At 36.8% G+C, this 25,684-nt stretch overlaps 1 protein-coding gene across 1 annotated transcript; it reads left to right on the top strand.

Moving 5' to 3' along the window:
- Positions 1-25,684, top strand: LOC132133624 (potassium/sodium hyperpolarization-activated cyclic nucleotide-gated channel 3-like). Its single transcript, XM_059546512.1, has 8 exons — positions 1-802; positions 8,358-8,781; positions 11,030-11,191; positions 12,744-12,962; positions 17,441-17,587; positions 17,699-17,939; positions 20,770-20,934; positions 21,631-25,684. Exons 1-8 carry the CDS (start codon positions 144-146, stop codon positions 23,178-23,180), a joined length of 3,567 nt encoding a protein of 1,188 aa, XP_059402495.1. The 5' UTR covers positions 1-143; the 3' UTR covers positions 23,181-25,684.

A 25,684-nucleotide genomic window follows, 5' to 3' on the forward strand; every position in this document is an offset into this window, starting at 1 on the left:
GCGCTCTGACTCCGGTGTCTAATATTACAGATGCAGGGGGATGCATATTTGTGCATTCATATTTTTGACGACCTATTTTCCAGCCCGCGTCTCCTTTCAGATGATACCGTCTGTCATTTGTTCCGTTAAGGTGGTCGATCACAATGGATAAGGTGCATTCTTCCATGCGCAAACGGCTCTATAGCTTGCCACATCAGTTTGGACACAAGGGTGCTATGACTCGAGACGGCGAAGACAGCGACAAGGACACTCGGAGGAAGAGTGTCAAGATGAAGCATCTTCCATCACCCTCCTCCACGGGGAGCTCTAAAGGTGTCAGCGAGGCCAAGATTGGAGACGCGGAGACCGATGTGGGGAAACCCTTCAGAACTAACGTGAACGGCGACTGCCGGAGGTTCAGAGGCAGCCTCTCTTCCATTACCAGTAGGCATGCTCCAGACGCGGATCTGGCGGAGCAGAGGTGCCTCATCGCGGATGCGAGCCCCGAGGACGACGGTCCCTTGGAGCAACCCGGACCTGGAGAGAGCCTGGGCGCGCAGGGCGGTCGCGGCGAGGGGGCACAACAGGCGCCCTCTGAAGAACAGTCGAGTTTCGTAAAGTTGGAAGGTATCGATCAAATCATGCCGGACGATGAGCGCTTGTACCAGGCGGGTTTTATGCACAGGCAGTTTGGCGCGATGCTTCAACCGGGGGTCAACAAGTTCTCGCTTCGAATGTTCGGGAGCGAGAAGGCGGTGGAGCGCGAGCAGGAACGGGTCAAATCTGCAGGCTTTTGGATCATTCATCCATACAGTGACTTCAGGTAATCCCATGCCTAATCATCCGCTATGCAAATGTCCCCACTGCCACCAGGACTCCAAAAACAAATAATTCTGTGCTTTTGCTCACATGTCTGAGCAGATTAAATACAACATATTTGTCTTTTCCTAGTTGCTGTGTCCTTGAGCTTGCTAAGGATATTAAAATCAGGCCCATTCTGTTGCATTCACTAACCTCACCCGGTCATTTTCACCCTTTTCCTGTTCAAGTGACATTGATGCCATTCACATATTGCAAGGGCAAACAGTGTCACCAACGCCAGCTGTCTAGGAGTTTCTGTGATTGTTTTGCATTCATTGCGTGGAACTTTCACTGGACCAGTAAGGGAAGTAAACTGTAATCTCTAGCTTTACTGCATAGAAATAAGTCACACAATCACATTTAGCTGTTATTTTCACTCAAACAGATCTGTCCATTTCTGCACAGGCTGGGAAATAGGGTGATCAAAATGGGTTAACATGACAAACGGCATTATTGGGAGCAACAATCAGAGGATTACGACACAATTTATTTAATGGCACTCTGGTCAGTGTGGCTGAATGGTCCAAGTTGGAGGGGGCAGTGCTAGCAGTCAGGTAGCTGAAATGGACCACATGGCCTTCGTCAGGATGGCGTCTAAGCCGAGCGGTTATGTGCTTCTGATCAGCAATTTCCACTTTGTTTTGATATCAGTTGATATCTTAATGATATGAGATCAGGGTCATACAGTGCAAAGGAGGACAATGTTGAATCAACACCATAAATGAAAAGTCTGTCATCATTTACTCATCCTCAGGTCATGTATGACTTTCTTTCTTAGCAGAAGATACAATCCATACAGTATAAGTAAATGAGATCCAAACAAAACCTTTTGTGTCTGTGTGTGTGTGTGTGTGTGTGTGTGTGTGTTTTGTTAGGACCCCATAGACTTCCATTGTATGTAACAAAAAAACAACCAAATATATTTTCAAAATATCCTCTTTTCTGTTCCACATATAAATTAAACGAATACAGGTTTGAAATGATATAAGGGTGAGAAAATTATGACAGAATGTACTTTAACTACACTGTTGTAGTTGTTTGAACTACACTGATTTTTTTCCTACACTGTATAATTTTTTTGAAGTTGTAAATAAAACAAAGATTATTGGAGTATTTTTTACTTTAAAAAATACAATTTCAGTCTTTTTACTTTCAAAATGTAACATTTAATTCAGTGACACTATTAGTTGTCAAAATAACTAACAATTTCTTAACGAAAATTGTTTCTTCACCAAATATTTTAGTGCACTTGAACGAAATGGTGTTGAAATGATTTTCAGTCAGAAATTGCTAGTAAATCACAATTAATTACAAAGAAAAGGAAAATAACACATTGAATTAAATATCCAAATGTTGAAGTAGAAAGAGTAAAATACTATAGTATGTTTTTGTACTCCAATAATATTTGTTTGGTCGAAAATCATTTTTACGGTGTAGAAATTGTGAAAAAAGTACTGGTAATTAAGCCAAGACATTATCTGTTACATTTCATGTACCCCTAAAATACAAGACAATGCAATATGTATTTCAAAATATGACTAAAACAACTGTAAAAATATCAATATGGAAAATCATATTCATACTAATGCAATACAGTGGCAAAATGTTTTTTTTTTTTTTTACATATTTTCTTAGAATTTATTCCTTTAACTTATACTGGCAAAACCATCCAAAATGTTAATGTCAACTTAATAATAATAATATTCTTTATTTTCCATGGTGCTTTTAAATGTTACATCTCAAAGAGGTATACATAAACAAGTAAAACATCAAAATAATAAAATATATAATAAAATAAGCAAGAAAGGAAGAGATGCATTCAAAACACTTGAATAAATAAAATAATATAGAATTAATACCAAAAATTCAAGTAAAAGCTAGCCTAAAGAAATTTGTTTTAAGGCGAGATTTAAAAATTTCGCTTGCGTTATCTCATTTGGTGAAGAGTTCTATAAATTTGGAGCTAATGAAGAAAAAGCCCTATCTCCCATTGATCTTAAACAGGTTGACGGAACAGTTAACAGACCAGTTTCAGATGAACGAAGGTTACGCATTGAGACATATGGAGACAAAAGCTCAGACAAATATTGAGGTGCCAGACCATGCAAAGCCTCATAAGTAAGCATCAGAATTTTTAAATCAACCCTAAACCTAACAAGGAGCCAATTCAAAGACTACAAGATATTTGTGATATGATCTCTTATCCCAGTTCTAGTTAGGATCCTAGCAACCAAATTTTGCACAACCTGCAATTTGTTTAGGGTAGCTTTTTTGAAACCCCAGCCAAAAAAACATTGTAGTTAATCCGGGAAAATACAAAAGTGTTTATCAACTTCTCAGCAACAGGGAAGGACAGCATTGGACGTGATTTGGCAATAAAGTAACCGACCCAGCTTTACGTAATTGGTGGGGTGAACCAATGAGCATAATCTCAGTCTTTTCACTGTTAAGACAGTAAATTTTGCGGGATCTATTCTTTTATCTTAGAAATACTTTGAGAAAGAAGATCTTTCACAGTGTCATCTGCATAAAAATGAAATATTAGACCAAGAGACTTCAAAAGCTGACCAAGTGGAAAAAAGCAAGGGACCCAAAATTGATCCCTGAGGGACTCCAGATTACACGACACCAACCTAAGACCTAAATCCACCGATGGTAACAAATTGCTTACGGTCTGTAAGACAGGACCTAAACCAATTAAGCGCATTCCATCAATAACTAGACGTTTCTAGACGAGTAATTAAAAAAGAATTATCTACAGTGTCGAAACACACTATTAAATTTCAGTTTTGTGACTATATAAAATAAATGTTATTTCAAGAAGCATCTAGATCTGTTGAGTACCAAATGACCACAGCAGCAGGTGATTTGTGAAGTTTCATCTGTCACAAGAGGTACCGTCCTTAGTCGTGTGGCATTTTCAGGTGTCATTTTCACATTTGCCCTTGTCTCCTTCATCTTGCACTTGCTTCCCCTCAGCACCGTTAGGGAAGGTGATGGGCGATGCAGGGACTTCCATTTGCTGATTGCATCACCTGGTTGATGCAGAAAACGAGAAGAGAGTGTCAGAATGTGGAGAGAGGCTGTTGAGAGGGGGGTGGAAGGTTAGCATCAGTGTTCAAGGGGTTCTGGAATAAGGGAAGCAAAGAGACATGCTTTTTAATGAATCACCACAGAGCAGCTCTGTTCTGCAGTGCATTTAGAAAGAGCAGGAAATATAATTTTCCATTAAACAATATGGTGCATCACATCATTTCTCCATTAGTTTCAGCTGAAAATGAAAGCAGTGCTCTCTCACAGAGCTCAAAATTTAAAGCATTGGACTCGTGTAAGCAAATATTATAGCTGATTTTATTAAATTATGGTCTAAACATATTACTACAGTGGATGTGGATTTCTCAAACAATTCAAGCGTTTTCTTCAGTGTTATAGACTTTTATGGCGCAGAGGTTAGATTAAAAAAAACGAACATATATTTAATATATATTTTAAGGCTTTTTATTGCCTTAACTTTTGAAGGATCATGAAACTCTTGAGAAGTTAACAGATGTTCAAAGATATAAGTTGCTAATTATTAAAAATAATGATGTCACATAGCCTATTATTCAGAATATTTGGAGAAAAGTTTTTACGGTTGAATATATATTGAGCAATTTTGTTGTTTCAGTTTAAAAGTGTATCAGTGTAAAATTGTACTTTTATTAATTAAAAAACAGCAGATCTTATAACAATTTTCATAACAGTTACATATATAAAATATATCTGAAACTGTCATTTAGAAGAGAGAAGAAAAAAATCTGATAGTTGTACTAAAATAAACATAATTTTAACAAATTACTATGTCAGTCAGCATGCAAATATGTTCATAAAATAACATACACAATCAAAAAAAGATTCAATATCTTTAGTGAAAACTTGTTTGATTTGTTCGTGATCGTGTTGTGTCTCATGATTAAGCAGACGTTTGGACGTTTGTGGTCATAGGGTGATATTTTTCAAATGCAGCAGAGGGCCCTGTTTCATTCATCTTGATCTGGGTTGATTTCATGTGATTCTTTGCATGACGGCAGCATGACAGCCGTCCAAGTGAATCATAGCAATAGTCTTGCATAAACCTATTATTATGTACCCAACACATTAGCTTTCTGCAGGGAACTCCAGCGGGCAGAGCGACTGGTTGAGCTGTGGTGCAGAGCGTTCAGATGATGGCTAGATCTGGTGAGTAGAGTTGACACAGATTCCACAGAGAGATCATCACAATTGGAGGGATGGGGATTGGGAAAGACAATTAGGACTCATAGTATGCTAAGCAGCAACAGACAGAGAAGGAGAATAGTGAGTGTATTTTTGGCAGATTGTAACAGAAAGCTGATTATTGCAAAGCCTTTTGTTTGAATGAAATGTGTTCCCTCTGCTGTCATTTAACAGTGGCTCTCGCCTGTCAGTTGATTTTTAGCCTAAACAGGGTCATTAGAGATCCACACGACTTCAAAATGAAAAGAAAACAAAATGTACACAGCAACCAAATACATTTTTGCAGAATTATACCTCCACTTTTCCAAGCTTTCTCAAGTTCATACCCATTGGTGTACATTTTATACTACAAATGGCATTGCATAATACCTCTTGTGGTTTCTGGTTGCTTATATTGTAGTTCTCATGATGTATCATTTGTTTACACGTGTGAATTGAGAAGAGAGTAGTGTCTATAATGTGGTTACAGTGATACTATGGTTGATAGGATAGATATTGCATGTGCCTAATACAATTAGTGCTCTAGTAACAGCATGGGTTGACAGTGGCATATATTTATATGCAGTAATACAGACATTATGGAAGTTTACAGGCTATAATATAATCCGGAGATTAAGTGGACCAAGAAAATACTGTGATGATGTAATATGATTTGAATACCAATTAACCGGTAGTAGCAGACAGAATCTGTTTTGTTTGCGCTGATGTCAAGGGAAAGGTCTGGGGACAGTTCATTTTGTGAATGACAGCTGTACCAAATTTGTGTTTGCTTGCTAAATTGCTTTAAATTCAACTTCATGATTCTATGCGGAAACTATTTTAATTGAACATTTTATGGGAATTGTTATATTTCAGTTTTGTACAAATATAAAAAATGATTTGATTACAGATCACTACATTTATTTCGTTGTTGAACTTCTCTTGGTATCTGTGTGTTGCCTTCAGTTCTTACATAAGTGTACGGTACAAACAGTTCAGCACATGTTGCTGTTAAACTTATTCTTTTGCCTGCTTTGACCACTGGAGCATCTGTCCAAGGGTAAATGTCAATGGCAAATCCTTGATAATCTGAAAACTGGAAATAATCTGGCAGATTTAGTGACACTTCCTATGGATGGTTTGTTCTTGTTTAATCTCCTCCAAAGCTCATTTCATGCAATATAAAATAGAGCCCTCTAATGCGGAAATGTGGAAGTGGTATTTTTCCATTTGGTTAAACCTAGATTTTTTTATTCCATTTAAAAGTAGGTATTTAACATATTTATGATTACGGTATTATCTTGCCAGAAAAGCAGCTGATATATTAGTATTATTTGGATACTTAATTTGCTCTGTTGTGTTATCTGATGTATTTCTTATTAAAGCAGTAAGTTTAAGTGCGATATACAGTATCATGTCATTAATAAGATACTAGTTTCATTTATGTTTACGGTAGTTTATGCTAATATGACTGCTGATAACAGTAACCTTCATTCATGATCCAGTACTTTGGTTGATCTGCTTTTGATCATTTCTTTTCACCAACAATTTGTTACAAAAGAAAACACTGTGACCTATTTATACACAAGTATAAGGGCCTAAAATTGAACAGAGTTTTTTTTTTCCTTGTCCATGGTGTCAGACAACACATAATCCCTCTGGACAACTCTGAAATGCTGAGAGCCTCGTTCTCTCTTTGCAATCCATACCGAGCTGGATGGTTTATCAACCCTCTGTGTGATTGATTTCTGCTTAATTACAACTCAGCAGCAAAGGACTGGAATTTAGTAACCAACCAGCTCTCTACCAGGGTATAAATGAAGAAGGCTAATCCACAACTTCAGATTGTAGTGTGCATCAAATGATGCGAAAGAATATTAGCACGTGAGGAAAAAAGCAAGGCAAATACTGTAAACCGTGTCAAATATTAGTAGAATTATAAAATGTTACATGCAACCAGAGAAGGCTCATTTTGGCATATCAGGGCTAATGGGGCAATTAATGCTGCGTTCAGCAATTATGGCGGCTTGTTTTTGTGTAAACGTTTCACCCAGCAGATCTTTTATTGATGAAATGGCGGTCCTGCCAGAGGTCTCCTGGATGTCTTCCAGCCACTTTCATTTACATACGTACGACACATCCAATTACCAAACAGGGAACTCATCCATAAACGAGAAGTAATAGCCCAACCAGACAGCCAGCCTTTTCCAGCGTCAGTCAGGGGCTGAGCTCATGCAGCGTTCTCAAGGAATCCTGAGTGCGATTAGTGTTTCTGATTACTGACATCACAATGATTATTTTGAGGAAATGAAGGCAGACGATTACATTCATGTATTTATCCAAAGCTACTAACTGCTTGCAAGGCATGCATCTTATCAGTTATATTTCCTGAGAACTAAACCCATGACCTTGCTAGTGCATCACTTTATCTGCAGAACTGCTTGGTCTTAAATATGCCATTGTTTCTTTTTGAACCCATACACAAACTATAGATGTAAAAGGTGTTTCAGGAAGAATAATAATGTGAATTTAAATGTTATATTTCTGTCATTTAAGTATTATTTTATTGAGTATATTTTAGTATTATTTATATTCCAGTAAACAATTTTTTAAGTATTTTGAAATAGATTTTATATTTTCAGATTTCATTTCATATATATTTAGTTTTAACTTATTTTACAGTTTAAGTTTTAGTAATTTTAGTAATTATATTTATATTTGTTATTTGACATGAAGCAACATTTAATTTAGGTTTTTAAGTTCTAAATCTAATATTAATATTTCATTGCATCTCAGCTTTATCTCAATTACTCAAAATTTTATTTAATAGTTTTTGTTTTAGATAAAATCAGCAGTATATAAAAGAAAATAATTCATTTGAACCATAAAAAATATATTAGTGATAATGTTCATAATTTACTATTGTTTTCATAAAGTAAAAAATATGCAATGTTAATTAAATAGATAATTTTTTTATAAATATCTAATATTTATTATTATTATTAGTTAGCCATGAATAATTATTATTGATATTCATTATTTGCAACTATTAAATGAATTATCTATTATGAAGCAATATTCTAGCTTGCAGAACCCATTTTTTCAGCTAAAAAATGTCTGGGCTTGTGTCTCTGCATAACAGAATTGAAAAACTATTAAGATGAAGCACTTAATTGTAACTTATAATATTTAATTGCCTTAATCGTTAATGGCTCCAAAGGTCATGTAGACTCTTCTGTTCCTAAGGCATTAAATAAACACTTTGTCCATTTTATATCCTCCAGGTTCTACTGGGACCTGATCATGCTTCTGTTGATGGTGGGCAACCTGATCATCATCCCCGTAGGCATCACCTTCTTTAAAGATGAACACACCCCCGCCTGGATAGTCTTTAACGTGGTCTCTGACACATTCTTCCTGGTTGACCTGGTGCTGAACTTCCGCACGGGGGTCGTCAAAGAAGACAGCACGGAAATCATCCTCGACCCTCAGCTGATCAAGGTGAGGTACCTTCGGAGCTGGTTCGCTGTGGATTTCATCTCATCCATCCCTGTGGATTACATCTTCCTCATTGTGGAGACCCGCATCGACTCGGACTTCTACAAGACGGCACGAGCGTTGAGGATCGTGCGTTTCACTAAAATACTCAGTCTGCTTCGGCTGTTGAGATTGTCCAGACTCATTAGATACATCCACCAATGGGAAGAGGTAAGATGCACCTTTAAAGACTCTTAGATTGTAACATACAGTACTGTATCTATCACAAATAATACATTTTTGTTTGCTTGTGAAAATTAACTGTGACATGAACCTTATTTGATATTCCCGTACCAATAATGAAGCTGGCAATGGTTTCATTTGGTTGTGCTGAAGCAATATTTCTGTCAAACAAATACGCTCATTCCTCATAACCACAACTTTAACCGTAATGTTTCAAAAGAAAAACGCATCAAAGAATATTTTAGACTTAAAATGAAAATTCTGTCTTTGTGCTTTTTCAGAATGGGATTTGGGCTGTTGTGGTCCAAAGTGACAAAAAAATAAATAAAAGTACCATAGAAGTAAGAACAAAAAACTGTGTAATTTAATACATACAATACCGTTAAAAAAATTGGGTCGGTACAGTTTTGTTTATATATATTTTATATTTATATATATGTAAAATAAAATAAACACTTTAGATTAAAAGTATTTTTCAGAAATAAATAAATAAATATTTAATAAAATTGATAATGTGTAAAAAAAAGTAAACAATGTAACCAACAGGGAACTCAGAATTCTGGGAAGTTTGTGTGCACTGGGAATCATATTCTTCAAATAAATCCAGGGTAACATTAATTTTACATACAGCACACAGTGAAAATGACAGTGGGCAAATGCATAAAGTGTAGCATAATTTGAAATTGTGAGTTCAAAGTTTAAAGCATTCAATTCACACAGACTGACCATCACACAGAGAACATGTGATCATTCTGGATAAAATGCACACTTCACAAGATCTCACAGCTGGACTTGGCTAAGTTTGCAATGTTTGTCAAATTAAATGTTCATTAGACATTCAAAGATTTGTTTAAATGATAAAAGGCGTATTTTGCTTAATGCTGGCAAACGAGAAAGTATTATAATGTTTGCATTTTTATTACTAATAATATAAAAGCAATCATTATAATACTTTCTGTATACATTAATTCTTTTGTTTAGCAGTCTATCTGATTATTAGACAGACTTCTGTCCATATTAGACAGAACTGTTAATGACGATAACGAACAAGAGAGATAGTCTGAGCACTACAGCTCTCAGCGCCATCAAAATTAAAGTCTGGTGCGCCTTCCGCGCCATCAAAATAAAATAAAATTTATTGGTCAATGCTGATATAAAAAAAAAAGCCAAATATCGGCAGATATATCGGCCTTGGCGATATATCGGTTGACCACTAATTTATACTGTTATAAAACATGTCTAATTCAAATAAATGTTGTTCTTTTGAACTTTCTGTTAATCAAAGTGTCCTGGGTTTTTTTTTTTTACAGTTAAACGGCAAAAAAATACATTTTCAACATTGATAATAATAAGAATGTTTCTTGGGCAGAAAATCTGCATGCCAGGAACAAGTTACATTTTAAAATGTAGTAAAATAGAAAAGGTTATTTTAAATTTTAACAATATTTACCAATATTGCAGTTTTTACAGAATTTGCGATCAAACAAATGCAGCCCTGGTGAACATAAAATACAATGTGGTACCTTTAGGTTTGAAACAACCTCAAATAAATGCAAATTTTGGCTGAAATTTCATTTTGAATGGACTGTTTTTTTAATTACAGTGTGGATTAACAGTGAAGTTGTTGTAGGACCAACAATGGAGTTGATCGAAGAACACATCCTACTTGTTAAAATCCCAGACAGAAAGACACATAAACTTCCCAGTCGTATCTGAAATTCAGAGACTGCTTGCTTTGCCATCACTTGGATTTAACTTTAGCTCTGTCAAAGAATGGCAGCAATTAGCCACAGTTACAGGCAGCGCTGTTACTCAACCTAACCATTGTTTGTCCATGGCGAAGTTAAAAGCGTCCACCATGGCCTTTTAATTGCTTCGATCGCTCAACCCTATCGGCCCTCAACCTTGCGAGTTAACAGAAATCTATTGGATTCCGCACTTTCATTACTGCTATTTGGGAACGCCACCTTTTTGTCCACTGAGGGGTGGTGTTTCATCGGTGCTGTTATGGATTGTGGGTAACATCAGCCTCTAGTCTGGCCTCCCACTGATCTCTTAGGAACTATTAGTGACATTAGCAGAAGAGATACAGTACCTTATGTAATACTCCACAAGCCAAGTGTTTTGCTACTAAAAACCAGCTTAAGAACAATGTGGCCTAGAATTGAGTGAGGATTAAATCTTAATTGTGACCCAGTGTGACATATTCTACATCTCTGACCTCTTTTCCTTTTAGATTTTCCACATGACCTATGACCTGGCCAGTGCCATGGTGCGCATTGTGAATCTCATTGGAATGATGTTGTTGCTGTGCCACTGGGACGGATGCTTGCAGTTCCTGGTGCCCATGCTGCAGGATTTCCCTTCAGACTGCTGGGTGGCCAAAAACAATATGGTGGTAAGTGTGAAGGGCCGCTCTGAGTCTGTTTTCTCTTTATCTTTCATCGGCAGAGCTGGCCATGGTTTATTAATCTCACATTTTCAGGTTATTATGAGATAAAGTAAATAAATAAAACTAAAGATATAAATGCAGCAGAATATAATAGGGGTTGATACTGCTGCAGAATAAATGGCCTGGATGAAGCATTTAGAATTATAGAAATCTGTTTTCACCAGTTTTGAGTTTGATTTTACACTGAGAAATAAAGTCACATTGTGTGTTAAAGTTCTGAGTAACAAATGTGCATTTGCAAGATAAAAACTCACATTGTTATATAGTTGCAATTTAATCTCTCCCTGATAGCATTTTTTTTTATTTTCACTGAATTTTCATGTCCCCCAGAATATTTTGTTGTTATCTATACCTAAACACATGAAATACTTGAGAAAGAGCAACTGTTTTATTCTAGCTTCAAGCATTCTTTTTTATAGACACTTGAATATAGGTAAGCAACATTTTGAGCAAAAAGCTGAAAAAAAAACTTTTGTTGTTGTTGTTTTTTATCAAAGATTACATCTAGATCATAATCAGCATGGTGATCAAAGCATAAATCACTTGCATCAACAACCCCAAAGCTTGCACAGTCTTTTACCACTTCCTGGATCTACATTTCACTCCATAACATTACACAGTTTTCATTTATATGCTGTTTATTTTTAAAGATCACATTATTTGTCATATGCATCTGCTTACTTATGAGATCGCTAGTTTTTGCATCTTCATGTGTTTTTGATCGAGAGATTCTGGTCTCATTCAGAGCGTACAACAGTAAAAACACACTTTTTTTTAGATATTAAGTAAATTATGAGAAAATAGTAAATACAAGAAATTAGGTTGCAATTACAAAAAATAGTAACAAGTATGAGATATAAAGAGACAATTACAAAAATAGTCAAAGTGCAAAAGAGAAAGCCAGACTGTAAGATATAAAGTCAGAATTTGAGAAACAAGATAACAATTACAAAAAATAAAGTCACAGGTGCATCATATCCTTTACCTGCATGATAAGTATTTGACCCAAAAGTGCCAGACCGAGTGACTCATTTTGCTAAAGAAGAACACTGTCCGTGATTATGATTCATTAGCATTTGCAAAACAGTACCTTCAGCTTTCCTCCATCTTCTGATATCAAGAAAGCGCAGGCAGCGTTCATAAATGACCCTTCTGCTAAAGGATGTGATATTTCCCTTTCTCTCTCTCTCTCTCTCTCTCTCTCTCTCTCTGGCCTTTACTGTGGCTCCTTCTAAATCCTGTCAGAAAGATATAGAAAAACTGTCACTTTTTTTCCAGTCTAACACTCTTTCTTTCACATTCTGTCTTTCGCGACGCTATTTTCTCTCCTCTCCCTCCCATTGGTCCGTACCTTTGTCCCTTCACAACACTTCACCAGCTCTCCTGTTTCTTTTACTCTCTATCACAAATGCCGTCTTTCATGCTCATAATTATATTCATGCTTTAATTTGGGTTCTTTTTTCTCTTTATCTCTCCCCCGCTCTCTCTTTCCTCACAGAATGACACATGGGGTCAGCAGTACTCTTATGCCCTGTTTAAGGCCATGAGCCACATGCTGTGTATCGGGTATGGCATGCACCCTCCGGTGGGCATGACGGATGTGTGGCTGACCATCCTCAGCATGATCGTGGGTGCAACCTGCTATGCCATGTTTGTGGGCCATGCCACCGCCCTCATTCAGTCACTGGACTCCTCACGCAGGCAGTACCAGGAGAAGGTTAGTGAAAGAGAGTTGGCTCAGGGAGGCTAAAGTGTGGGTGTTTGCATACATTGTGATGTAAAAGGAGTTGTTTTCTGTTTCATTACATAATGTAGGGGAGCTTAGAGCTAAACAAAATTTATTCACTCATAAATGAGCTAATTATTATACCTACCCTGCTCTATAAAATTTGTGCTTTTTTTTCATTAATATATGAGGAACATTAATTGAGGAATTATTTTGGGATGTCCATTTTTGATGTATGAATTTGTAATGCCCTTGGAACCCAGTTCATATCTATTTAATTTTGTTGGTTAAAAGATGCTAATGATGTTAATGCTAGATTCATAGTTGTGAAATAAAAATACAATTTGTAAAAAATAAATTGTAAATGTATTATAAATATTATCTTAAAATATAATATTTAATAATGTACAGCTGTATAAATGATAATATATGAATATTATTTATATAATTTACATTTGTATATGTTCACGTATTTACACATAAAAGTAGTATATAAAGTATATTTGATAAGTTTTTTATGTTTCTGATCAAAGTACTGTAAAAATAGTAATATTGTAAAATACTATGAATATTTAAAATAACTGATATCTATTTTAATATGTTTTAAAATGTCATTTATCATTGAAAAGCTAAATTTATAGCACCCATTACTCCAGTCTTCAATGTCAAACGATCCTTCAGAAATCATTATAATTTGAAACCTTTCTTCTGATTATTATCAATGCGAAAAACATTTGTGTGCTTAATATTTTGGGAAAAAACATATTTTTGAAAAGATATTTTGATGAATAGAAATGTCAAAAGAACAGCATTAATTTAAAATTTAAATATATTGTAACATTGTAAATATACTGTGATTTTGATCAGTTTTATTCCAAAAATATTGTACTAACCACAAACCTTTGAATGATAGTTTATGTTATATTAAATTGATGATATTAACACATATAACTGTTGGCAGGTAGGTTAATTATAATTGTAGAAAATATATACTATATTGAAAACCCCCTAAAAATACAATCTTCATTGGTAAGCCAGCAAATAAGGCGAAGATCATTTTAATGAGGGTGGGCAGCTGCCGTTTCCCACTTTGTTGAGCATTGTAAAGATTTCCCAGCAGACAAAATTTCCTCACTCCGAGAACCCAGAATGCCTTTGAAGTCCTGTTTAAAAATAGAAAAACCAGGGTCGCAAGCAGACGAGTGGAGAGAAAAATGGTAAATAACGACGGTTTGTGAGTTTTTGAGTGGTGCTCGAAATGCGGTTCGCAAATCGTAGAGGCTTCTGACCTCTGCAGTGATCAATACTCAGTTTTATCGTGTCTGTAAGTGTGCTGGAGCGATAATTAAACTGTTGTCATTTTTATGAGAAGAAAATAGCAGTGCTTTGACCTCTGCTGTGTTATAAGATTCAAGTCAATTCAACCCAACTGCGGTTGTCAAGGCAACTTGCATTGTTGATAGAGGAGTGCATATTGATGTGAGGTTCCCTCCTCTTTCTTCTAAAAAGGATGAAGCCATTTCTTGCATGCAGCGATTGTTTTGATTTCTCAAAAGCTGTACGCATGAAGGTCGATGGTTTTGATTATGGTTTCACAGTAGTGTTGTTTTTGGCGGCCTGTTTTAATTTTAGTTTTAGTCCAGTCTTTGTGTGGAGCTGTCATTTTAGTTTTTATTAGTTTTAGTCACGTTCATACTCTTTTTAGTCTAGTCTAGTTTTAGTCGATGAAAACTAATTATATTTTAGTCAATGAAAACTGATGACATTTTAGTCTAGTTTTAGTCGACGACGAAAACTGATGACATTTAGTCTAGTTTTAGACATTTATTCTGGTTTTAGTTCATGAAAATAGTATTTTAGTCTCTTTTTAGTAATGCAATTCTGTTTAACCTAGTCAATATAGTACAAGTACCTAGAAGTATAGACGAAACCAAAATTTTATTTTAGCCAACAACAAGGTTATCTTATTATATTATTGTTATCTTATAGACTTAAGAATACATCCATTCCAAAAAAAAAAGTTTGCATAGTTTATCCAAGGCGTCTTATTTGAAGTACGTTTTATTTTTATTCTATAAAGTAGAATTAGAATTTATTTAGATATTAATTAAACCCTATGTGCTTAAAGTTGTCTTGTGTTTAATGCGAAATACAGCCAATAGTTTGAGATTCTTTTCAGTTTGTACATAAAGAAATTATTAATTCATCGACTCATTCATCACAACACTTGTGCTAGCAAATGACGACTTCTCACCTGTGATTCCCGACGGTTTTAGAGGACGATTACTCCTCGTCGCTCCCCTGTCATTTTAAAAAAAAATTATTTATTTATTTTTTCTGTACAGCACTTTGGTCAACTTTGGTTGTTGTGCTTAACAAATAAAGTTGGTATGGTATGGTATGGTAAAGAATAGTACAACAGCGAACATGACAAGTATAAAAGCCTCGTCCGTTTGAGAAGGAGTGCTCGCGGTCAGCGGAGCCAGGCAAAAGTATAAATCCTGTTTAACTTCGTTGTCGTGAATCATTTGAAACGGTTTGCATCTCCAATAAGCATTAATCCACAAATTACTTAAGTTGTTTACTTTTTTAACATGACTGACACTCCCTCTGAGTCTAAATAAACCAATTTCCCGGAGTAATTAATTTACTCAAACAGTACACTGACTGAACTGCTGTGAAGAGAGAACTGAAGCAGAGCCAGAAAACTACTGGCAATGAATCGAACTGTCCGAAAGAACTGGTTCTCGGAAAAGAACCGAACTTCCCCTCACTACACGATTGGGGCTTAAGGAAGTGATGTCGGTTGCGTCAGACATAGGAAACAATCATGCTGCTAAATTATAATAACGTGACTAAACGAGACGATATGAAATAACATTTCATTTTGTCTCGTTTTAGTCAACGAAAATTAAGAGACATTTTAGCATAGTTTTTATTTTTTAAACCACATATAGTCTCGTTTTTATTCGTCAACAATATTGCATTACACATTTAATTATAGCCATCATCACATGACCAGCATTTTCGTTGCGTCTCGTTTTCGTCACATGATAAAGGTTCGTTGACTACTCTATTTAGTCATTGTTTTCGTTGACGAAAGCAACACTATTAAACAGTACATAATTTACAGTTCGTCTCCGCATCTGTTCGAAAGGGATTTGAAGACACAAACACACCAGGAGAGAGAGGAAGATTCGGTTAGGTAGAGTTCAACAATGTTCAACAATATGTCTGAAGTTGTCCTGTTAAGTTTCATTACCGGCTGCATTTGGGCTTTCACACCACTCTCCTCAGTGTCAATGTGATTACCAGCATCCATTTCCAGAAAAAGGACGAATTCCAATGACACACTTTTTTTCCCGACACCATGAGTCATGCTCGCCTTACTCTGGCATTTCGGCGAGTGACTTCACACCCTCACTGGGCTCCGCAGTTGAAACCTAACTGTATAGCGTGACATTATTTCCTGTTGTTTGAACACATCCTGCTAGCTTTGTCCACTGCCCTTGAATATGATAATAGAAGAGCCACTCGGAGAGGAGTCTGCCGAGGAGTCTGCGCCGGTGAGATGTTCACAGCTGACATGGCAGGAACATTAGCATGTGGAGAAGGGCACATTGGAACCAGCTTCCGTCGACAGCCGAGACAGGAGTTCATGGAAGCAGGAGACAGAAAGCAAAATGGCTTGTGACAGAACAAAGTTTATTAGAAAGGACAGCAAAGGCAGAGAGCCGTGCGGCGTAACGTCGACGAGCCGCAGTGCTGCAGACACTCTCTGCCAGTTTCGGAGACACAAATGAAATAACAAAGAGACAGTACAAGGGGATCGTGGGTAAAATAAACCCTATCAATACTGTATGTCCTTCCTTTAAGTGAAAGAGACAGGCTTGGAGAGCGGGACCAACAGAAAGACAATGATAAATGTGGAGATGTGAAAATACTGCCGAGCTTTGCAAATGGAGCCTGGGAAGGCTGTCGTAAATATGGAGCCGGGGGGTTACACTGATCAGACTGTTGTATTTAAAGACATTTAGTCAATATTTATTTATTGGTAGCTGTGTAGTTAGAGACAACTCCTCAGAGTCTGCTGACGGTTTAAAGACTATTTACACCTGAACATAAAATCATACATGACAAGACTTTGAAAAACACAATAGATTATGAAGAGCTCCTTTGTTCCAAGTACAAAAATATTGGACTGTGATCCTTTAAAAAATAAATGACATTACTATTATAAATTGATGGTATCAGATGGTAGGATCTCAGTACCTAGATATGAACTATGGTAATGAATTACTACCATATTCATACCATTATGCATATGCAAATGTATCTATCTAACTGTCTGTCTGTCTGTCTGTCTGTCTGTCTGTCTATCTATCTATCTATCTAATTTTTCTTTTTTGGCTATTGTTGTAACATGTAATATTCAGGTTGATAATATTGTGTATTTGTCATTTGAACAGTACAAGCAGGTGGAGCAGTACATGTCCTTCCACAAACTTCCTGCAGATATGCGGCAGAGGATTCATGATTACTATGAGCATCGCTACCAGGGGAAGATGTTTGACGAAGAGAGCATTCTGGGAGAATTAAACGAGCCACTCAGAGAGGTAAGTAGTGACATATAACCTAGTTAGTGTATACTTTAATTGCATAGCTTGTATTATAGTATTAAACAGTTCTATCCACTTATTTTGATATTCTTCATCCTTCATTTACAGGAAATCATTAGTTTTAACTGTCGAAAGCTTGTGGCCACCATGCCGTTGTTCGCCAACGCGGATCCCAACTTTGTGACCTCCATGCTTACCAAGTTACGTTTCGAGGTGTTCCAGCCAAGAGATTATATTATCAGAGAGGGGACGGTTGGAAAGAAGATGTATTTCATCCAACACGGTGTACTAACTGTTCTGACGAAGGGCAGCAAAGAGACAAAAATCTCTGACGGGTCTTACTTTGGAGGTAAGAAAACAGTTAGCATTGGTTTGGATGGTTTGATGCTACTTTCATTTGATTCTTGATGTTTGTATGATGATAGTTTTGAAATGTTGCTTAGCATAAAGTACTTTCTTATAGAATCTAATGTAGATGAATTGGCATTTAAGTTGCAGCAAATAAGTTTGTGTTTTTATTAGAGAGGTTTTATGTGCTTAATGTTCAGGCTGGTACCACCGTGTTCTTCAGTGTTATCTGCTGGTTCTCCCAGGGAAACAAATCAGTGAATGGGCACACTTTTGGAGCTTGGGGAAATTCCTCACCCAGCATAAGTTAACCATTCATGAAATTAATTTAACTCACAAGATTGAGGAAGGAGGGGAAGATAACAGTTTGAGTTTAGCTTTGTCATCAGAGGCTGTTCACTGCAGTTTTTCTCATTATAATTTCCATTGTACATATCCAAATAGATTTACCTTTTCTTTTTTTTTTCTTTTTTTTTTCAGAATGCAATACTAGTACTACACTGCTAAGTATATGATGTATACTGCCTACTATTTTACTATTTTACTAGAATGTGAAACAGCACACAAAATCATATATACATACAATAGCATTCAAAATTTGAGGTCGGTATTTATTTTAAAAGAATCAAGATGCATTAAATTGATCAAAAGCCACAGCAAAGACAATCATTTATACTTTAAATAAATGCTGTTCTTTTGAGCTTTATATTTATCAGAGAACCTTGAAAAAATTTTCAGTTTCCACAAAACTATTAAGCAGCAAATCTGTTTTCAACATTGATAATAATAATAAAGATAATGTTTATTGAGTATCAAATCAACGTTAGAATGATTTCTGAAGGATCATGTGACACTGAAGACTGGAGTTATGATCCTAGAAATTCAGCTTTGCATCACAGGAATAATTAAATTTTAAATTATATTTTAAATGTTTAATTATAATAATAATTCACAGTATTTTGTTGCATTGTTGATCAAGTAAATGCAGGCTTGGTAAGCATAACAGACTTCTTTCAAAAAATTTTTACAAATCTTACAGAACCAAAACTTTTGAATGCTAGTGTGTAAAACATATTTATTCATATGTAATATATATTTTTTGCATTTTTAATTCAGTTATTCCTGTTTTGTTTACAATTCATTTTTAAGAAATGTATATGTGTTAAAATGTTGTCGGTCAAATAATCAAATAATCAGTTGAGTAGGAAATGACAGCAGATATCTCATGGTACTACTGTATATGATTGCTATACTTTAATACACCATGAAATATAAATATATGAGATACCATATTTAATGGTATATGAAAGAATAGCAATGCCTTATAATAGAGTCAAAAAACAGTTGTATTGCTGCGGTACTATATACCATGTTACCAGTTGAAAAAAAAAACCTGCATATGCTGGTTAGGTATGTTTTGAAGATGGCAGCTGGTTTAAGATGATCCTGAGCAGGTTCTGACCAGGAGCTAGTTGCTTAGGACCAGCAGATGCTGTTTTTTGTTTTTTTTTTCAAAAGGGTTGTCTTTGTATTTTTATGAATCATCTCATGTTGATTTTTTATTATGTTCCCTGACCCTCACACCACCTTCTCCCCCCTTTCCATCTCAGGATGTGTTAGTGAGTGTGTGTGCTCTGATGGAGTGGCTCTTGGCAGCATGTCCTTTATGACTCTGGCCATGATAACTAGACAGAGAGAAAAAGAGTGAAAAAGAGAATGAGAATAATCTCTACAGCCTCCTCTACCTCCCTGCCTTCCCTTAACAACACCACTTCATCTTTCAGGTTCTTGAAGGACCAACATCACCTCGTTCAATAATCTTAAAAGTGCTATAAGCTACTATAATTGGAATACAACACATACAATGTTTTTACTACCTAATAAGTCAATGAATTGGCTGTCTTAACAGTAAAACTGTTTCTGTGAGTCTGACAGCCAAAATGTACCTGAGCACATGGTACATGTTATCCAATCAAAATTCATATAGATTTTTTGGTTTAATAACAAGTAATTGTCATTAGTCATTTTAAGACTATACTAGATTTATGCTTAAAAAAGTAAAAACTGATCTAATTTGTTCAAATCAGTTATGAAGCTTTGTGGGAGTTAGCAAAATGGCTAACAGTCCTTAGCAGCTTTAACCATACAGTTAACATAAAAGTATAAAGAGAATCATGCAAATTCACTTCTTTAGTTTTTAAAAATGGTATGAACTAGTCCGTGAACTTTTAGGAAAACAGTAATACTGTATTTCTTAGGTGCAAAGGCGGGATACTGCCTGAGAACACCCGATTACCACATTAGTGTTGACAGTCCCCTGTGTCTTCTCCTCAAACCTGTCTCCTCCTGCTTGTCTGTTGCTTAGAAACTTCCTCTGTGTTTGAGATAGAGCTTTTACTCTGTGATCTGACTGGACAGATGATGGCCAAGGACAACTCTAAGCTGTCAAAATTGTATTTTAATGCTCTGGCTTCAGATTAAAAAAAGACCATTAGAAAAAGCAACCACGAAGTATATAAAGTCTGAGTCACTGCATTTACAGCATGTATGTTTAATTCATGGTGCCCACTATTGTGAATATAGGGCTGGAGTGCTCTAAACTTAGGCTGAAGAAACATGTATGTTTAATGCTCAGTTAGGGGCTAGATACTAGGGTATACCCATTCATACACACATTTACATACCCTTTATTCTATTATTTATACACATAAACACACATATATACTTAAAATTGTACATGTACTTTCTGCATGGTTGCTCTTACAAAAAGAGTAGGATACATGTTCTTCCTGTGTGGCTTTCAATTTGCTCATGTTGCAAAATGTCCACAGAGATCTGTTTGCTGACTCGAGGCAGAAGAACAGCCAGCGTAAGAGCTGACACGTACTGTCGACTGTACTCACTTTCTGTGGACCATTTCAATGAGGTGTTGGAGGAGTACCCCATGATGCGACGCGCCTTTGAGACCGTAGCCCTCGATCGGCTTGACCGCATAGGTGAGAGCTGTCAGTTCAATAGACTGTTCTGAGATGCCCTTGAAGAGTGTCGAGTTTAATAGGAGGCCACATCTTGTCCCTTGCTTTTATTCAAAATATGCAGTTTGAAATAAATTTTTACTTACATAATGTGATGTATTATTGAAACAGGGTTTTACTATTGGTTAACATTGACCTGTTGATCAAGTCAGGGGTGTCCCTGAGCACCACTTTCCTGCAGAGTTCAGCTCCAGCACACCCACCTGGAAGGTTCTAGCGATCCTAAATGTGTTGATTAGCTCATTCAGTTGTGTTCATCTGGTGTTTGAGCTACACTCTGCTTGAAGGTGGCTCTCCTGGAGCAGGATTGGACACCCCTAACTTAAGTAATATCAGTGAAAAAAGAAAGACGAAGCATTAACACGAGTACGTTTTGGTCAGTTTTTATTTCATGTTGATGAGGCATGTAAGGTTATCATTTTAATAACTGAAATAGTGTTTGTTTAAAAGCGTGCTCTGAACTTTTATACAGTTTGTTTGGATTTACAACTAACTTTGATAAATGGAGACGTCTGCACTAATTTGCACGCATTAGCTCTGGAATTGCCAGTTGGAGCAAGAAACCATTCCTTATTAAATCAAATGATACCAAAATAATCAAAATACCTTCTTGAGTTTGTTATCCATGCATTTCTGTCTTCCTTTATTTTCTCACAGGAAAGCAGAACTCCGTACTCCAGCACAAGGTCCAACGAGATCTCAATTCTGGAGTTCTGAACTACCAAGAAAATGAGATCATCCAGCAGATTGTACAGCATGACAGGGATATGGCCCATTGTGCCCACCTTATGCAGACACCTCCTCCAGCTTCTCATCCAGCAGCGACTCCATCTTCTCACACCCCCGTCATCTGGGCACCTCTTATTCAGGCTCCTCTACAAGCTGCTGCAGCCACCACTTCAGTCGCTATTGCCCTTACTCGCCACCCCCATTTGCCCCATACTCTCTTCCGACCCCCTGTTCCACTGCTTGGCTCACTGAAAGACCAGCCAGGGTATGTAAAAAGGTTCCCAACGGCACTTTCGAGTACTGCTGCATTTGGTGGCTCCTCCTCAACCAGCTCGCAGTTCAGCTCTTGTATTGAGACCCCAATTCTGGACACACTTAGGACTGAGAGATCATCTACCTCCACACCTCCACCACCATCCTCTAGCTCTCTGCCATCCGCCATCACAACAACAGTAACCACTACCACCTCCAACATCACAGAGTCTTCCTTCTACCCCCAGAGACCCCTTGCCTCCCATGGGTCCAAAGACTTCAGTATTTCCCAGCTTCATCCTCAACCACAACTTCCTCAGGCCTCTTTCCCTGGCATTGCTGCGTCACTTCCTGGTTTCTTCCAACAAGGTGCACTTGGAGGAGAGGCTGTCCAGTTTGCAGTTCCCCCTGCGTCCACCCTTACTCCTTTGATAGCACACTCAATAAGTCCCATCCTGACCCAACTGCATTCATCTCAGCCAAATCCCCAACAAACAAAACCAATTCAAGATTTGAATAACGTTGCAAGGACAGCCTCCCAGTCTTCTGTAACAGAGTCCCCTGTCCGCCCCAGCAGCATTATTGAACAAGTCCCAAGTCCAACAAGTATTCCATCCCAACATACTCAGATTGGTCTTCAGCTAGATGTTCTTTCCCAGCTTTCTCAAGAACCATCTGCTCTTGCTTCCCTTGCACAATATGGGTCCGGAAATGCATCCCCATGTAGCACACCTTCAGCCTGGAGGCCAACATGCCAGAGTCCTACAGTGGAGAAGATTAGAATCTCAGTGCACAGCCACCCTGCTAGCATCTGTGGATCCCAAAGCTCACTCCTAACCCCTCAGACACTGTTCCCACCACCACCTCAACCAAGAGAAAGGGGCGGATCTCTAGTTGACTTACCTTCCCAACACTTAAGCACCATTTCCATGTCTCTCCCCAACCCAGGACTACCTGAAAAGTTCAAGCCAGTTGGAAGAGGACCACAGCCACCGGACTTATCCCATCACAGAGGATCTGCTTCAGGTTACTTGCCACTCCCATCGCCCCCTCCACTTATAAAACCATTTAGCTCAAAACCTGGTCATGTTGATCTATCAAAACAAACTTCTAAGTTGTCCATAACTCAAACTGGGTCCTCAGGTGGGTCACCAGCCCATGGATCTAGTGACAGGTCGACCCCTGGGACTCCAAGCTTGCACCCCAAACTCCCATCGAACTTGTGAGAATGGATTGGACCCTCCTACGATGAGTGAGCAACATTTTTTAACACGTTGAAGACACTGACATTTCTTACCAGAGAAGGAGGGTGTATCTTTATCTGCTTGGATTTCTATTGGTCCAATGACCTCCCTATTTGTTAAGCCAAAAGAAGGAATGGACCAACAAAACTGACCGAAGAATGAAGGTGTGACTAAAATTTGTCTTCCAAGTTCTGTCAGTAATTTTTGCAATATAATTGTCTGATGAAAAGACTGTATAGGGATATGCAAATTATGACTTCCAAAAAAGAAAAAAAAAATTACTTCAAAGTAATAATTCTTAAGGATGTATGTATGTTTGTGATTGTGTGTGTGTCTGTGTGAGCCACTGCTATTGTCATGTTATAATAGTGTGCTCTTTTTAAAGGAGGGAATTATGCTGGGTCAGGGAAGCAAAGCTACATTCGTCGCACTTCATCAGTTGGGCATCATCTGGTATTGTGAAAGAACACGCCGTACAGGTCTCTCCGGGCAGGTGGCACAGATATATACACACACACAAACACAAAGGTGCACAGATAAATTCACACATGCACAAACATGCCTAGCCCTCAACATCCCAATTATCTAGACCTAGTATGATCTTTCCACTAGACCTTGACCCCATACATACCTCCTTGCTGACAGAGAGGTACTGCTTAGTATCTATGGCCTTTCCTGTTTGTAACAATACTGCCTTAGTGTCTGGACACCAGGGAACGACACCCTCACTTCCACAACAGAACCGAGAATATTAAGAATGTTTTGCAATCATTTTGTATGTGCTTTGTAAGTGAACTTGTGCAGTACTTAAGCAATAAACTGTATGCTTGGTTTTTGTACATGCACAGAGGTTGAACTGTAAATTGAAGCTTTCTTCCTGTCAAACAAAAGATATTGGAAGATTGTGACAATGGCAATGATACTACTATGACGCAGTTAAAAAAAAAAAGCCCATTGCGATTACCAAAGCTTTTGAGTTAAGACCTGTAATTCCAATGTCATGTTTAAATTTGAGTTTGTATCTGTTCAAATGCACATTTTGTATAATTGCAGTAAGCCAATACCCCACAATTTGCATGAGATTATATATGCTTTCTGGTTTTGCAAAACATGTTTCGGTTAGTATGTGTTAGATTTCATATCTGTGAAATTAAACATTTTTAACCATTTAAAATGTATTTCAGCAGAGGTACAGCAGACTAAAATAACAAAAACAACTCTGCTAACACAATAGTTAGCCTAGCACCTGCTATGATATGCCATATGTGGCTGGTGGTAAAAGGAGGAATAGTATTTTTCTAAGTGTCCTTCCTTTTGAGCAAAGCTTACACAGGTGGATCGTGAAAAATCCCTGCTTTAGCCCAGGTTATTATATATTGTATAATTTATACGATTTTATAATACATGTCTATGTATATATCTATTGTGTATGTGTTTGTTTTGTTAATCTGTATTTTCATAATTTAATATATATACTTTCATCATCAGTCTGCATATATTGTCATTATACATCACTCGTTCCTTCCGCTCTCGATTTTCTTCCATTCTTGCAATATGCATTTGATTATCGTATCATTAATTTCATTTTCAGACCCAGATTTTTTCCAAGTTAACATCATTCCCTGCACTGGAGTTGGATAAATTTGCAAGGCAAAATCCAAATGAGAGCGGTATGTGATTCATTTTAATGTGTTAAATATCAAAGCGTCCAAGAGCTTTTTGTTAGTATTACAGAGAACAAGTTACACTGTAATATTTATCTTTTTCAGGTGTGAGTGTCTGGATGAGTGTTTTCTTTACATTTATGTTGTAGCATTTTATAATATTCTGTGCATTTATTATTTATCGTAACCAAAGTGAGGTATCATTAATGATTGTTATACAGTAGTATTTCATTAAGAGGTGGTCAAGTATTGGTGGCCTGTGTATTCATAAAGGATGCTCATTCCTTTTATTTTTCGAGCATTGTAATAATCCAAAACAGAATTTATGGTCACTGTATGGCAAAATGTTTAAGCCATAAGGCTTATCGGAGATGGACAAGTTGTGTCATTATGCATCAGTCCACAGTGCACCATCACCATCAGTACATCAAAAAGAAGAAGAAGAAAAAAGCTTTCTCCTGGAATATGTCCCCTTCAGAACTCATAGACATATTAGTGCAATATTTTCACATGGACTATGAACAACTTCCATCAGTTATTATTATATTTTTTTGTTTTTAGTTGAAAGATGACTAGACTTGCCATATTTGGTCAGTGTTTCACTGTATCATGATTATAATAATTATGGTAACAATATGTAACATGACTAACATGCTTCAGATTCAAAATATTACAGAATATAATGTTCATCATGAATACTGAATAATCATGTATGTGCAAATATTCATGAGTATAGCTATATAATATTTCATTTGAACTATGTTAATCGATAAATAGCTGTAAAAAATAATAATAATAAATTGTTTTGTTTTTCTTTGTTAA

Source organism: Carassius carassius, chromosome 50, assembly GCF_963082965.1.
Source record: "Carassius carassius chromosome 50, fCarCar2.1, whole genome shotgun sequence".
In the NCBI taxonomy this organism is placed as follows: domain Eukaryota; kingdom Metazoa; phylum Chordata; class Actinopteri; order Cypriniformes; family Cyprinidae; genus Carassius; species Carassius carassius.